General features: G+C 44.5%; 1 protein-coding gene across 1 annotated transcript in view; it reads right to left on the reverse strand.

The window, feature by feature from the left end:
- LOC127008790 (sodium-dependent nutrient amino acid transporter 1-like) overlaps positions 1-14,584 on the reverse strand; it is a 64,865-nt gene extending 50,281 nt beyond the window's left edge. The window contains exon 1 of the mRNA XM_050881190.1: positions 14,512-14,584. Coding sequence (XP_050737147.1) covers positions 14,512-14,584 — 73 coding nt within the window. The remainder of the gene's footprint in view (positions 1-14,511) is intronic.
- Positions 14,585-17,841: the final 3,257 nt, after the last annotated feature.

A 17,841-nucleotide genomic window follows, 5' to 3' on the forward strand; every position in this document is an offset into this window, starting at 1 on the left:
ATTAATTATGCTTTTGGATCGATCGTACCAACATCTTGTGCCTTTTAGCTTAATATACAAGTGCAACATTATTTCCTGACATTCATTCTTGCAACATTTTTCTGCCATTTATCACTGCAACATTATTTCCCTGACATTCATTCTTGCAACATTTTTCTCTGCCATTTATCCCTGCAACATTATTTCCCTGACATTCATTCTTGCAACATTTTTCTCTGCCATTTATCCCTGCAACATTTTTTCTCTGACATTTATCCCTGCAACATTTTTTCCCTGACATTTATTCCTGCAATATTTTTTTCTGACATATTCCTGCAACATTTTTTCTCTGACATTTATTCCTGCAATATTTTTCTCTGACATTTTATTCCTGCAACATTCTTCCCTTTGACATATATTCCTGCAAAATTCTTCCCTCTGCCATTTATTCCTGCAACATTTTTCCTCTGCCATTTATTGTTGCAACATTTTTTTCTGCCATTTATTCCTGCGACATTTATTCCCGCGACATTTTTTTTCTGGGCCATTTTTATTCCTGAGTCATTTTTTCCCAAACAATGTCCTTCCCAGCCATAAGTGTATCTCACTTTTATCTGCAGCTTTCATTAGTAAGGTTAACAAGTCCCACCACAAGACGCTAAGGTCCACATTCTTAAACGTTTAGGGGCCCCACTACGACTCTTTCCCAAGTCCACAGAGAAGATTAACCAGGTTCTCATGGGTGAATTTTCCGTTCGTGGCACAAAAGTCGTATAAAACTACCAATAGGATCACAAAATCAATCAATCTATCAATGGGGCCATATGCCGGGGGGTGCGTCGCCTCGCCCACCCTACGATGCCAAGCCCACGGGTCCCTCCGGATGGGCAGGCCCCCTTCCCATCCTGAGTACCTCCTGGCAGGATCCATCGACTTGCTGAAGGCACGAACTCCGTGGGCGTCCCCTCGGACTCCTACACTCAGGATTGTCAGCTTCTGGGTAACGTGCCACGTGCCCGTATAGCCGGAGTTGGCGTTTACTGACTATGCAGGTAATATATCTCGAATCAGGCTCACGGAGTAGTCGCCGGTTTGACACAAAGTCACTCCAGCGATATCCCATGATTCTGCGTACATATTTATAACCAATCCGCCCCTCCAAGTCCCCGTTTAGCGCCCATGTCTCACAGCCACAGAGTAAGACAGGGAGCACAAGGGACTTGAAGATCCGGATCTTTGTCCTTCTGCACAGGTATTGACAACGCCATATACTCGTGCTGAGCGAGTCCATAGCACCGTGGGCCAGGTCAATCCGCCGTAAGACTTCCTGGCCTGACTCACCGAAGTTCACACAACAGTCACAAAACAGTTGATGACAAATCAGTCCATGAAAACCCCAGTAACCTCTACGAGAGGCTTTACAAACAGGCAAATACTGAGGCACCGAGACGTTTAGGAATATGAGTCTAGGGTTGGTATTCTCAGACCCTTCCGTCTTTCACGTCAACTACTTCCCAAGGCAGAAAAGGAGACGAAGCGGGTCCTCAAGAGCGCTTTTCCCCGTTCCTGATACAGAAGCCTTGTCATACTACCACCAGGCTTACGAAACAACCCACTGAAAAGCCTACAAGTCCAACGAAAGCCTCTTCAAATGCGTGTGCTTGGGCACCGAAATGTTGAATAAGAATATTGCCCTAAGAACCTTGAACCCTCGCCAAGTGGGGCAAGATTATTACCCACAAGCTGTCCAACTATCAATCAAGCCTGACTTCAGCAATATACGTCAAGAGGAGTACCGAGAGGGGGTGGAGGGAAGGGAAGGGGCGCGGGCCAAGCAAGAGTCATATATCTCGGTAGTTCGTCAGCTACTTATCAAATTATAACCTTTTTCCGAGTCCAGTCTGCCATCCTTCCGACCACCCATACTCAACCCTAACCTGATCAAACTCCCTTTCCAGCCAGGCAAGAATAATATATCTCGGTAATTCGTCAGCTACTTACTATAATATTTTTCCTTCCCTCATCTGACATCCTTCCGACCACCCATACTCAACCCTAAGCTGATCAAACTTCCTTCCCAGCCAAGCAAGTGTCATATATCTCGGTAGTTCGTCAGATATTTTCTATAAACTTTTTCCTAGGCCAGTCTGACATCCTTCCGACCGCCCATACTCAACTTTAACCCGTAAAGGCCGATAGGTCCCATATGGGACTGCGTCACCGCAGGCCGATAGGTCCCTTATGGGACAGCTACTTTACGCGCGTATCAAAACTGCGCTATCATTGGTAACGCTGTTAATTTAGCTTGAGGAGTAGGCTTATGTCTACACTGTCGCCCGGACCATCACCACCTCCCCCACGCACCCTACCTCTGTCCCATAGACCGACCCGGTTAAGCGACCACCACCTTTGCCACGCCAACAACGAGTGCTACGTCAGCTGTAGCAACGGCTGCTGCTTCTGCACGTGCCCCTAAACGTCCAAGGGGGACCAAAAAGGCTGCAATGATGTCGGGAGATGATGCACGTGGGACAGTTATGCGGGTCCAATGCAGGCGGCCAGTCCTCCTACGCCTGAAAAAAATCACACTGTGACTGCCCCACTGTCACAGAGGGTACAAAAACAAACAAACAGGCCCATAATAGACCGGGAAAAGGCCCTTGGCGCACAACGGACCGATACTGACACCTCAGCAGTCCAGCCCAGCTCGGAGTTTTGCACGCGCCACCACAGTCTCCAACTACCGGCGATTATTCTGAAGCAACCAGGGGGAGCTAAGCAAAAATATTTCACATGCTGATGTATTTATATGTATACTAACAGCTAAAATTGCTTCCAGGTTATTCTGCAAGAGCTGATTTTAAGACGATTAATGCGGCTGTAGGGGGGTAGACGCGGGGGGTATCGTCGGCCCTTACGGGTTAAACTGATCAAACTCCCTAACCTAACCCAAGGGAAGGAGAGCGGGCCAAGGAAGAGTCTCAGATTTTCGTCAGCTACTTACCATAAACTTTTTCCTAACTCAATCTGGCATCCTTACGACTGCCCATACTCAACCTTAATAAAACTTCCGTTCCCAGCCTCTACTTAACGTACAACCCTCCCACGCTGATTTTTAGGGTACCTGTTGCCCTTGGAATAAACCTCGCTTGCGCCACTAATAGCTGTGAATTATTAAACGCCTCGGCATTTCAGTATATACGCTTGTTTGAAAAGTCTGTCGTGGAAGGTGCGGGGATTTTCATGGACTATTTTGTGATGCTGGTGATAGTTTTACCCGACTTCTGCACCATGAACGGGGAAATCACCAGCCATGAAAATCCGGTTAATCTTCTCTGTGGCCTTCGGAAATAGTCGTAATGGGAGCTCGAGATGTTTAAGAATATGGATCTAAGACATCACGATCTCATACCCCAAATACTGAAGTACTTATGCATAATTAGATCTTCTTGGGGCTGAGAACATATATTTGACTAGCTCTTTGTGGGAGTTTTGGGCATTTGCAGGGGTAGATTTAACTCCTCTGGTAATTGGACCCTTCTTCTGGACCATGAACCTAGAAAGCACTCATTAGAACCCGACTAGTCTCCCTATTATACCCTTCCATGGTCTAGTGATCAGCGTGCCTGGCTTTTACTCCGCGGCCCCGGGTTCGAATCCCGGCCCGGGCAGTCGGCTTGCAGCTCACCCAGCTGTGCATCCTCCCTCTCGAGCTGGTCAATAAATGGGAACCTGGGGAAACCTGGGGAAACCTGTGGTACCCCGGATGTCACACTGTCCCTGTGTCCCGGGTAATGGGATCCGGAGATGAGCACCAGGCCACGCGCTACAGCGTATGCCCCCAACTTTACCTTACCTTTAATCTCCTTATTGATCTTTGAAAACAGTTGATGTGAGACGCGGAAGGGTCTGAGGGTCGTATTACTAAACATTTCGAAGACCAACTTCACACATTTGACTATACATTCGTAAGAGTTTTGGCATTTCCAGGAATAGTACAATGACCCTGGTGGTAGTCTGACCCTTCTTCTGAACCGTGAACCTAAAGAACACTCATTTGACAAGACTTTAGTAAAAGTTTTAAGCATTTTCCTGGATAGTAAAACGACCCTGCATGGTGGTAGTCTGACCGATTCTTCTGTACCATGAACCTAAAAAAAGACACTCATTAGAACCGGACTCATCTCCCTTTTGGTCTTTGGAAATAGTTAATGTGAGGTGTTGAGCCGTCCGACAACACCAGCTCAGTGTCATTGAAGCGCACAGCAAACTAGACTATATTCTTCAGAGTGATCCATAAAGAGTTCTCCTGAGTGGTTTCCTAAAATGATCTTCATTTTATGTCAACGCCAAACATTATATAGTACAAGGAGTTTTCGTGTCTGTTTGGGAGCTTACGAACTGCCCGTATAGGACGGTAAATGTGGCCCAGATGTTCCACTCCTGCAGCACACGTCTCCTAGGTCGTCTTAAACATAAGTGTGCGCAGCTGTTGGAGTCTTGTATTGCTGATCGAAACATAATTCACTGTGTGTTTTATATCTACAGCTGATTTTGATATTACTAATGCAGGTACTACAACAAATATTGCTACAACTACTAGTACTATTTTTTTAACACACAAACCCTACCATCACTACCACCACTACTACTACTACTACTACTACTACTACTACTACTACTACCATAACTACTACCACTACTAGTACTACTACTACCACTACTACTACTACAACTACTACTACTGTGAGAGCTGTTCTTACCTTGGTTCTCATCACGGTGAAGTCGTGAATCAGACTAACTTATTACATACGAATGGCGCAGACGTGTGTGTGTGTGTGTGTGTGTGTGTGTGTGTGTGTGTGTGTGTGTGTGTGTGTGTTCTTGCTGTGTGTGTGTGTGTGTGTGTGTGTGTGTGTGTGTGTGTGTGTGTGTGTGTGTGTGTGTGTGTGTTACAATTACTCTGTATCACTAGATACATACTACAATATTACTACACTACTATTACTATCTATATATATATACACTACACTACTACTTACTATATATACTATACTACTATATATATATATATATACTAATGTATTTAGCTATTATTAACAGAGAGATATACTACATAGAGAGAGTATAGATAGAGAGATCAGAATAGTATATATAGAGATGAAGTGAGGACATACTAGAGAGAGACTATAGACTGTGGTAACTATAGAGAGAGACTGTATAGAGTGTATATGTGTGTGTATGGAGAGTGTGTAGAGCTGTATACTACTATATAGAGAGACAGAGATAGTGGTAGAGAGAGAGAGATGTTTTGGCTGCATGAGAAGAGAGAATAAAATTTATCATCACTAGTATCATGAAATAGAGATTAGATTCCAGTGAACCAGAACGAATGTGTGTGTGTGTGTGTGTGTGTGTGTGTGTGTGTGTGTGTGTGTGTGTGTGCTATAATCGTGTGATAGTAGTGTGTAATGTGTGTGTGTGTGTTTGTGTGTGTGTGTGTGTGTGTGTGTGTGTGTGTTGTGTGTGTGTGTGTGTGTGTGTGTGTGTGTGTGTGTGTGTGTGTGTGTGTGTGTGTGTGTGTGTGAGAGAGAGAGAGAGAGAGAGAGAGAGAGAGAGAGAGAGAGAGAGAGAGAGAGAGAGAGAGAGAGAGAGAGAGAGAGAGAGAGAGGCTAGCAGACAGACAGACAAGAAAATAACATGATAATTTGATGACTAAATTGAAATCGATATAATTCTGAGGAGGCGGCGGTCATGTCCACACACACAAACACACACATACGCACACACACACACACACACACAGGCACACACACACACACACACACACACACACACACACACACACACACACACACACACACACACACACACACACACACACACACACACACACACACACACACACACACACACACACACACACACACACACACACACACACACACACACACACACACACACACACACACACACACACACACACACACACACACACACACACACACACACTTCGTATGTAATAAGTTAGTCTGATTCACGACTTTACCGTGATGAGAACCAAGGTAAGAACAGTTCTCGTAGTAGTAGTAGTAGTAGTAGTAGTAGTAGTAGTAGTAGTAGTAGTAGTAGTAGTAGTACTAATAGTGGTAGTAGTAATAGTAGTGTTAGTAGTAATAGTAGTGTTAGTAGTAATAGTAATAGTAGTAGTAGTAGTAGTAGTAGTAGTTGTGGTAGTGATGGTAGGTTTTGTGTGTTATAAAAATAGTAATAGTTTGTAGTAATATTAGTAGTAGTACCAGCATTAATAATATCAAAATCAGCTGTAGATATAAAACACACAGAGAATTTTGTTTCGACGAGCAATACAAGACTCCAACAGCTGCGTACACTCATGTTTAAGACGACCTAGGAGACGCGTGCTGCAGGAGTGGAACATCTGGGCCACATTTACTGTCCTATACGAGCAGTTCGTAAGCTCCCAAACAGACACAAAACACCACGAAAACTCCTTGTGTTTGGCGTTGACATAAAATTAATATCATTTTAGGTAACCACTCAGGGTAACTCATTACGAATCACTCTGAAGAATACACTCTAGTTTGCTGTGCGGTTCAGTGACACTGAGCTGGTGTTGTCAGACGCCTCAAGCCTCAACACCTCACATTAACTATTTCCAAAGGCCAAAAGGGAGATGAGTCCGGTTCTAATGATTGTTTTTTTTTAGGTTCATGGTACAAAAGAATCGGTCAGACTACCACCATGCAGGGTCGTTTTACTATCCAGGAAAATGCTTAAAACTTTTATTAAAGTCTTGTCAAATGAGTGTTCTTTAGGTTCATGGTTCAGAAGAAGGGTCAGACTACCACCAGGGTCATTGTACTATCCCTGGAAATGCCCAAACTCTTTCGAATGTATTGTCAAATGTGTGTAGTTGGTCTTCGAAATGTTTAGTAATACGACCCTCAGACCCTTCCGCCTCTCACATCAACTGTTTTCAAGGGTCAATAAGGAGATTAAAGGTAAGGTAAAGTTGGGGGCATACGCTGTAGCAGCGCGTGGCCTCGGTGCTCATCTCCGTAACATTGGCCTTTGAGTTTGTGGTGGGAGGGATCCCATTACCCCGGAACACAGGGCCAGTGTGACATCCGGAGTACCACAGGTTTTCCCCACTGATTTCCCCAGGTTCCCATTTATTGACCAGCTCGAGAGGGAGGATGCACAGCTGGGTGAGCTGCACGCCGACTGCCCGGGCTGGGATTCAAACCCGGGGCCACGGAGTAGAAGCAAGGCACGCTGACCACTAGACCATGGAGGCGTATAATAGGGAGATTAGTCGGGTTCTAATGAGTACTTTTTAGGTTCATGGTGCAGAAGAAAGGTCCAATTACCAGAGGAGTCAAAACTACCCCTGCAAATGCCCAAAACTCCCACAAAGAGCTAGTCAAATATATGTTCTCACCCCCAAGAAGATCTAATTATGCATAAGTACTTCAATATTTGGGGTATGAGATCGTGATGTCTTAGATCCATATTCTTAAGCATCTCGAGCTCCCATTACGACTATTTCCGAAGCCCACAGAGAAGATTAACCGGATTTTCATGGGTGGTGATTTCCCCGTTCATGGTGCAGAAGTCGGGTAATACTATCACCAGCATCACAAAATAGTCAATGAAAATCCCCGCACCTTCCACGACAGACTTTTCAAACAGGCGTATATACTGAAATGCCGAGGCGTTTAATAATTCACAGCTGTTAGTGGCGTGCGAGGGTTGTACGTTAGGTAGAGGCTGGGAATGTAAGTTTTATTAAGGTTGAGAATGGGCAGTCGTAAGGATGCCAGATTGAGTTAGGAAAAAGTTTATGGTAAGTAGCTGACGAAAATCTGAGACTCTTCCTTGGCCCGCTCTCCTTCCCTTCCCTCCTTCTTGGGTTAGGTTAGGGAGTTTGATCAGGTTAACCCGTAAAGGCCGACGATACCCTCCGCGTCTACCCCCCCACAGCCGCATTAATCGTCTTAAAATCAACTCTTGCAGAATGACCTGGAAGCAATTTTAGCTGTTAGTATACATATAAATACATCAGCATGTGAAATATTTTTGCTTAGCCAACCCTGGTTGGTTCAGAATAATCGCCGGTAGTTGGAGATTATGGTGGCGCGTGCAAACCTCCTAGCTGGGCTGGACTGCTGAGGTGTCAGATTCGGTCCGTTGTGCGCCAAGGGCCTTTTCCCGGTCTATTATGGGCCTGTTTTTTTGTTTTTATACCCTCTGTGACAGTGGGGCAGTCACAGTGTGATTTTTTTCAGGCGTAGGAGGACTGGCCGCCTGCATTGGATCCCCGCATAACTGGCCCACGTGCATCATCTCCCGACATCATTGCAGCCTTTTTGGTCCCCCTTGGACGTTTAGGGGCACGTACAGAAGCAGCAGCCGTTGCTACAGCTGCCGTAGCACTCGTTGTTGCCGTGGCAAAGGTGGTGGTCACTTTACCGGGGTCGGTCTATGGGACAGAGGTAGGATGCGTGGGGGAGGTGGTGATGGTCCGGGCCGACAGTGTAGACATAGGCCTACTCCTCAAGCTAAATTAGCAGCGTTACCAATGATAGCGCAGTTTTGATATGCGCGTAAAGGAGCTGTCCCATAAGGGGCCTATCGGCCTGCGGTGACGCAGTCCTATATGGGACCTATCGGCCTTTACGGGTTAAAGTTGAGTATGGGTGGTCGGAAGGATGTCAGACTGGCCTAGGAAAAAGTTTACAGAAAATATCTGACGAACTACCGAGATATATGACACTTGCTTGGCTGGTAAGGAAGTTTGATAAGCTTAGGGTTGAGTATGGGTGGTCGGAAGGATGTCAGATGAGGGAAGGAAAAAGATTATAGTAAGTAGCTGATGAATTACCGAGATATTATTCTTGCCTGGCTGGAAAGGGAGTTTGATCAGGTTAGGGTTGAGTATGGGTGGTCGGAAGGATGGCAGACTGGACTCGGAAAAAGGTTATAATTTGATAAGTAGCTGACGAACTACCGAGATATATGACTCTTGCTTGCGCCGCGCCCCTTCCCTTCCCTCCACCCTCTCCCCGGTGCTCCTCTTGACGTATATTGCTGAAGTCAGGCTTGATTGATAGTTGGACAGCTTATGGGTAATAATCTAGTACCACTTTGCGAGGGTTCAAGGTTCTTAGGGCAATATTCTTATCCAACATTGGACGATGGACTTATAGGTTTTTCAGCGGGTAGTTTCGTGAGCCTGGTGGTAGTTTGACAAGGGCTCTATACCAGGAATAAGGAAAACCGCTCCTCTTGAGAACCCGATTCGTCTCCTTTTCGGCCTTGGGAAGGAGTTGATGCAGAAGGGGGAAGCGTCTTAATATACCGACCCTAGACCCATATTCTTAAACGTCTCGGCGCTTCAGGAAATGCCTGTTTGTAAAGCATCCCGTAGAGGTTACTGGGGTTTTCATGGACTGATTTGTCATCAACTGTTTTGTGACTGTTGTGTGAACATCGGTGAGTCACGCTAGGAAGTCTTACGGCGGATTGGCCTGGCCCACGGTGTTATGGACTCGCTCAGCACGAGTATATAGCGTTGTCGATACCTGTGCAAAATGACAGAGATCCGGATCTTCAAGTCTCTTGTGCTCCCCGTCTAGCCTCTATGGCTGTGAGACATGGGCATTAAATGGGGACTTGGAGGGGCGGATTGATGCCTTGGGTTATAAATGTCTACGCAGAATCATGGAATATCGCTGGAGTGACTTTGTGGCAAACCGGCGACTACTCCGTGAGCCTGATTCGAGATATATTACCTGCATAGTCAGTAAACGCCAACTCCGGCTATACGGGCACGTGGCACGTTACCCAGAAGCCGATCCTGCTCTTTGGGTTGTCTCTGTAAGAGACTAACTCTGAGTGAAGGAGGCCACGGAGGACGCCCACGGAGTTCGTGACTTAAGCAAGTCGATAGATATTGCCGAGAGGTATTTAGGATAGGAAGGGGGCCTGCATGGAAACTCGCCCGGAGGACCTACGACCCGTCGTGGGATGGGCGAGGCGACGCACCCCCCGGCATATGGCCCCATTGATAGATTGATTGATTTTGTGATCCTATTGGTAGTTTTATACGACTTTTGTGCCACGAACGGAAAATTCACATATGAGAACCTGGTTAATCTTCTCTGTGGCCTTGGGAAAGAGTCGTAGTGGGAGCCCGAGACATTTAAGAATGTGCGTCTTGCGGTGGGACTTGTTAAACTTTCTAATGGAAGCTGCAGATAAAAGTGAGATAAACTTATGGCTGGGAAGGACATTGTTAGGGAAAAAATGACTCGGGAATAAAAATGGCCCAGAAAAAAAAATGTCGCAGGAATAAATGGCAGAAAAAAATGTTGCATCAATAAATGGCAGAGGAAAAATGTTGCAGGAATAAATGGCAGAGGGAAGAATTTTGCAGGAATATATGTCAAAGGGAAGAATGTTGCAGGAATAAAATGTCAGATAAAAATATTGCAGGAATAAATGTCAGAGAAAAAATGTTGCAGGAATATGTCAGAAAAAAATATTGCAGGAATAAATGTCAGGGAAAAAATGTTGCAAGGATAAATGTCAGAGAAAAAATGTTGCAGGGATAAATGGCAGAGAAAAATGTTGCAAGAATGAATGTCAGGGAAATAATGTTGCAGGGATAAATGGCAGAGAAAAATGTTGCAAGAATGAATGTCAGGGAAATAATGTTGCAGGGATAAATGGCAGAGAAAAATGTTGCAAGAATGAATGTCAGGGAATGTTGCAAGAATGAATGTCAGGGAAATAATGTTGCTGGGATAAATGGCAGATAAAAATGTTGCAAGAATAAATGTCAGAGGGAAGAATGTTGCAGGTATAAATGTCAGAGTAAAATATTACAGGAATAAATGTCAGAGAAAAATGTTGCAAGAATAAATGTCAGAGAAAAAAATGTTGCAGGAATAAGTGTCAGATAAAAATTTTTGCAGGAATAAATGTCAGAGAAAAATGTTACAGGAATAAATGTCAGAGAAAAAAAAGGTTGCAGGAATAAATGGCAGAGAAAACTGTTGCAAACCTAAATGTCAGAGGGAAGAAGTTAGCTGTAATAAAATTTTAGAGGGAAGAATGTTGCAGGAATAAAATGTCAATGAAAAATATTGCAGGAATAAATGTCAGAGAAAAAATGTTGCACGAATAAATGTCATAAAAAAATATTGCAAGAATAAATGTTAGAGAGGAAAATGTTGCCGGAATAAATGTCAGAGAAAAAATGTTGCAGGAATAAATGTCAAAGAAAAGATGGTGTAGGAATAAATGTCAGAGAAAAATGCAGTAATAAATGTTAGAGAAACAATGCTGCAGGAATAAATGGCAGATAAAAATATTGCAAAAATAAATGTCACATGGAAGAATATTGCAGGAATAAAATGTCAGGAAAATGTTGCAGGAATAAATGTCAGATAAAAAAATGTTGCAGGAATAAATGTCATATAAAAAATGTTGCATGAATAAATGGCAGATAAGAACTTTTGCAGGAATAAATGGCAGAGGGAACAATGTTACAGGAATAAAATGTCAGAGAGAAGAATGTTGCAGAAATAAAATGTCAGAGAAAAAATGCTGCAGGAATAAATTGCAGAGGGTACAATGTTGCAGGAATAAATGTCAGAGGGAAGAATGTTGCAGGAATAAAATGTCAGAGAAAAAAGGCTGCAGGAATAATGTCAGAGAAAAAATGTTGCAGGAATGTCAGGGGGAAAAATATTGCAGGAATAAATAGTAGATATAAATGTTGCAGGAATAAATAGCAGATAAAAAATGTTGCAGGAATAAATTTCAGAGGGAAGAATGATGCAGAAATAAAATGTCAGTGAAAAATGTTGCAAGAATAAATGTCAGAGAAAAAAATACTGCAAAAATAAATGACAGGAAAAAATGTTGCAGGAATAAACGGCAGGGAAAGAATGTTGCAGGAGTAAATGGCAGAGAAAAAAAATGTTGCAGGACTAAATGTCAGAAAATATGTTTCAGGAATAAATGGCAGAAAAAAATGTTGCAGGAATAAATGGCAGGGAAAAATATTGCTGGAATAAATGGCAGATAAGAAAATGTTGCAGGAATAATTGTTAGAAAAAATCTTGCAGGAATAATTGTCAGAGAAAAATGCTGCAGGAATAAATGTCTGAGAAAAAATGCTGCAGGATTAAATGGCCTGGAAAAAATGTTGCAGGAATAAATGGCAGAGAAGAAATGTTGCAGGTGTAGTGACCCATAACATACACACCATTTTCTACTTCTCGTTCTCTCTCGTTTCAGCACATACCTCTAAATTCTTCTTTTCTACACTCATATATCACGCCGTACCTTCTCCTGTAATTAAGTCACTACACCGTAAATACCAATACATACACTTCCTAATCAACATGACATTCGACCTTGTATATATAAAAGTATCTAACTACCGCTCTTGTAAATACTTACGCATATTATCATGATTGTACATACTCTCACCTACAGTGTTCGACAATGTATATAGCCACCGAATAATGCGGGCCATCAGAGACACGCCAGACCTCGTCGACAGACCGACTCGGTCGGCTAAATTACGATCGTCGATAGAGTCGGTTTGTCCGCATCCTGCTACGGGCCGCCAATCGGCTTAGCCCGTGCTCCCACGTGCAAGGAGGGAGCATTATTGCCCGTTTCTCCTAGTGATACTAGGGGATAAATCTTTGAGGAAAAGGTGGAGCGGGCCGCCGGGATGAGAGACACGCCAGTCCTCGTCGAGAGACCGACTCAGTCGGCTAGATTTCGATCGCCGATAGAGTTGGTCTGTCGGCATCCTGCTACGGGCCGCCATTAGGCCAAGCCCGTGCTCCCCCGCACAGGGAGGGAGCATTTTTGCCCTCTTAACTTCTTGTCTTCGGACAAGGACCCGTTTCCCTTAATGATACTAGGGGATAAATCTTAGGAGGAGCTCTCCCCACAGAGACACGCCAGTCCTCGTCGACGGACCAACTCGGTCGGCTAGATTTCGATTGCCGATAGAGTCTGTCTGTCGGCACCCTGCTACGGGCTGTTATTAGGCTAAGCCCGTGCTCCCCCGCGCAGGGAGGGAGCACTTTTACCCTCTTACCAGGCCGTCTTCGGACAAGGGCCCGTTCCCCTAGTCATACAGCTCTCCACAATGAGAGACACCCCAGTCCTCGTCGACATAACGACTTAGTCGGCTAGATTTCAATCGTCGATAGAGTCGGTCTGTCGGCACCCTGCTACGGGCCGCCTTTTGGCAAAGGCTCGTGCCCCCTCGTACATGGCGGGGGGGGGGCTTTTCCCTCTGAACGGGCCGTCTTCGAACAAGGGCCCGTTCCCCTAGTGATACTAGGGGTAAATCTTTAACAACCACAACAACAACTCTCCACAACGGAGTCGCCAAATGGTTTTAAGGTTTTTTCCATTAACCTACAGAGGCGATCGTAACGGAGTTAATGCGGCGAAGCTCTCAGCTTTGTTTGGCAGCCTCGGAAACGCACAAGCATCCATGCTTGGTTTCCACCTTGTAGCGGTACAAACTACCGCTACACAGAAATAAATATCAGAGAAAAATTATTCCAGGAACAAATGGCAGAGGAACAGTGTAGCAGGAATAAATGTCAGGGAAAAATATTGCAGGAATAAATGTCGAAGAAAAAATGTTGCTGGAATATATGGCAGAGAAAAAATGTTGCAGGAATAAATGACGGATAAAAATGTTGCAGGAATGTCAGATGAATATTAAAAATCAAAATCAATGACAGTAAAGAGAAGACTGTGTGTGTGTGTGTGTGTGTGTGTGTGTGTGTGTGTGTGTGTGTGTAAAATCAGTACGTTATGAGTTAGCAGCGAGGAGGCGTGGCTGACCTCAGGCGGGCACCGGGCATGCGCGGGCACTCGTCTGGCTGTCAACAATTAAGTCCATATATACCAAGTCAATTCACTCTGCTCCAAAACTGCGACCGGTACGCACAGATGGTGGTTTAGGGGCGGGGCAGCGGGTTGACGTCACATGAAGCTAAAAAAAAAAACCACCCGCCAGTTTAGGGGTGACTCAAGTTGCGGCCGTGTCTGTACTTGGGATTTGCATGCTTACCTTCTTTCACAGCGCGTTTAGGCAAGCCATTGGCGAAAAAAATATGCCTTTTTATTGTACTCTTGCGTGACTGTAATTCCAATGCCTACAAACGGCGATGTGGGGTGTCAGGGAGGGCATGTTGAAGTGATTGATTTAAATTAGTCCGCCTTTCTTCGTTTTCTCTAAATTCCCGTTTCTACATTCTCTAGTTTGGCTCCAAGCAGTGTCACGCATAAACCAAGCCTCTGCCGTGTCTCCTCCCACAAAGCGGCGTATGATTTAGGTCAATAGGGGTTTCGTGGCGCGGCTCGCGGCCTCGTCCCCCAGCTCTCATGCTGTTGTTTGGCGGATGTTAATGTTTGTACAACTGTGCTATTAAGGGGAACGTTTGTTGCTGTTGTTCACACCATGACGCTTGTCTGTTGGGGGCAGAGACATGCACGCCAGCACGACAACAATTGGCGTCTCCGGAGGAAGCATTTCGCCACCCTTCCTCTCGTCCACAGTCTCCACACGTCAGAACAACCGCCACGTGCAGCTTTCCATAGTAGTAACAAATGTACGGAAGTGGGGGTAATTGGAAGTGGGGGGGACTGGAAGTGGGGGTTTGGGGGGTCAGCGGGGGGGTTACGGAAGTGGGGGTAATTGGAAGTGGGGGGCACTGGCAGTGGGGGTTTGGGGGGTAAGCGGGGGGGTTACGGAAGAGGGGGTATCTGGACCCCCCCCCCCTACCCACATCTATTTTACCTTTTCACCCCCCCCAAATTTTTTTTTTTTCACTATTTCACATGCCCTAACCCCCCCTCTCGGGCTGGCGTACGGAAGCGGGGGGGTGACAGGAGCAGGGTAGGTCGGTCAGCAGGGGAGGTGACGGAAGAAAGGGTGGTCAGCGGGGGGGGTGACGGGAGTGGGGGTAAGACGGTCAGAGGGCCGTCAGCGGGGGGGTGACGGAAGTGGGGGGCATGCACAAAGTGAGGGTAATTGCTATTGTTGTTGTTGTTGTTGTTGTTCTTGTTGTATACACACACACACACACACACACACACACACACACACACACACACACACACACACACACACACACACACACACATATTCTGTGCTATATAAGCATCATACTTTAATAATTACCATCATTAATAGAGTTTCCGCTATGACTGAGACATATTCAGAGAACCTTCTCGATATTTTCCAATATCCTGCGCGCATAATAGTTGCAGGATATAGCAACTCTGGAAAATCGGAACTTGTACAGCAGCTTATTCTGAAGTATCATGAAAAGTTCAAAAAAATTGTCATATGTGGCTTAACGTCTCATCCTCTTCAAAGAAATAAAGAAATAGGACCTAAAGTTATAGTGTCGTCTGAAATAATTGATCCAATTGCCAACGAGGATACGTTTGATCAGAGAGGGACATTGTATGTACTTGACGATATTTTCATTGATGCTGTAAGGAACAAAATTGTGGTTGATGCTTTTACTCGCGGACGGCACAACAATATTTCATGCATATTTATCACTCAAAATCTATATATGGGTGGAAAGCATGCAAGGAATATTAGTCTGAACTGTTCTCATTTCCTCTTGTTAAGACAGCGCGATTTATCTCAAATTCACACTCTGGGCAGACAAATATTCGGGAAAGAGAAGGCAAACCAGTTTGTAGATATATATAAATATGCTGTATATTCACGTCCTTATGGATATCTTCTTGTTGATTTGGGTATAAATACTCCTGAGTCCCTACAGTTTCGCTCAAACATTGTTGGAGAACCCCAGGTGAACGCGTATTCAATGGTGAACTCCAGGAAGAAGGAACTCTTACACGCACTATACTCCCAACATAACGAACCCTATGGTTTAAGCTCTCAGGCGAAATTATGGGAGAAAGCAAAAGTATAAATCCGGCAATAACACGTGATGACGTATTCAACTTTTGAGAAGCAATAAAACATATACATTGCATAAGCTACAGACTAAAAATTTCCCCGGCAAAGATAATAGCCTCAAAACCCAAAGTAATCATGGCTGCCGATTTAGCAGACGTGAGACATATAAGAAAGGAAAATAATAACATAGGCTACTTGTTGGTATGCATAGACGTGTTTTCTAGGTATATGCAAGTTGTCCCGTGTCGGAATAAAGACGCAAATACTATGCTCGTGGCCTTTAAACAAGTGGTGGAAAATAAAGATTCTGAAGGCTTACGAAGATTAAACACCGACTTGGGCACAGAATTCTGGAATCGAAAAGTAAGAAACTATTTATGTTCCCGGGGCATTAAGCTATACAGTGTGTACTCAAGTGAGATCAAAGCAGCCTTGGCAGAGCGGGCCATTCGTACACTTAAAGCACGCATCTACAAGTTCATCACGTCTCAAAATTCTTCAAGATATATTGATCAGCTGCAAAACATGGTCAGTGCCTACAACCGCTCGCCCCATTCTGGACTGAAGAACAAACAAACTCCCATTGATATTCATAACTTAAAAAACCCATCTGCAATCAAACGGCAATTCCACGCAATGTATAAAAACCCGAAGCAACCAGCGTCTTCCATCAGTTCTCGACTGGCAGTTGGGAAATAGTTCGCCTTGTTGGAAGTGCTCGTTCCTCTGTATTCCATAAAGGATACACGCAGCAAAATACTCACGAGCTCTTTCGCATAAAATCAATTAAACACAAGAATCGCCCAAGAACTTATCTCTTAGAAGATTTGTCTGGAGAACCAATACAGGGGATATTCTACGCGCCAGAGCTCGTCTTAAGCGCTCTGCCTGAGACATACGATATTAAAATACTGCGTTCACGACAAAATAAAGGAAAAAGCAGTATTTTGTATCGTGGTTGGGATACCCTGCTTCATTCAACAGCTGGATTGACGCTAATGATATTGTAGAAAATGCGTAAAAGACACCACTCCTCAGTGCACACAAAACTTTGTCTTACTTTTGAAGAAATTAAAAGTAAAAGATAGAAACCGTGCTATTAAGCAAGCAGCTCGAGAACAATTGAACTGTATATCTGAAATATTTTCCAATTTGTTAAAGAAGCACCTCACCCTCAATAGCAAAGTTATCAAGAAATTACGTAACTATCGGGAAGACATACGTGCCATAGCTAGAAAGAAAACTCCTCTCCATAAGAAAAGACTTATATTGACATCGAGACGGGGCGGTAATATATTAGCTGCTATATTACCTATTGCCGCTTCCTTGATCGGAAAATTATTTGGATAATGCGCACGTATTATCTTGTTCCTGAGTCTACCGCTGAGCGTGTTTTAACGGGTATTAAGCCTAAATGCGCCAACTCCACGAGTCCTGGGGTCAACGGCCAATCGTGTTTCAACCCGCAGTCGACCCATCCCGATCATATGCCGGTCTCTGAACATGTGCCAGCAAGCAGCAGCGGTCCTGTCGTGTCGTCCCATGGTGCAAGACCAAGCACTCCTACAAGATTGAACCCGTCGTCTCGCTCTGTAAGAAAGAAAAGTTACAAAAAAAAGAAAATATCGCGATCTGGTGTATACAAAACCACAAAACTACCACCCGTGGAACTTAGAGTCACAGGGATTAGGAGAACAAGATATCCTCCAATCCTGAAATAAGTAATTTAATACCTCTGTATGTTAAAAGTATCGACGTGCCATACGTCAATATGATGCTAGAACGAATAAAAGACAATCCCATCGTAAAATGGGATAGCCGAGGCAACCTATTGTCTTCTGTTCGAT

The sequence above is a fragment of the Eriocheir sinensis genome, chromosome 38 (assembly GCF_024679095.1).
Source record: "Eriocheir sinensis breed Jianghai 21 chromosome 38, ASM2467909v1, whole genome shotgun sequence".
In the NCBI taxonomy this organism is placed as follows: Eukaryota; Metazoa; Arthropoda; class Malacostraca; order Decapoda; family Varunidae; genus Eriocheir; species Eriocheir sinensis.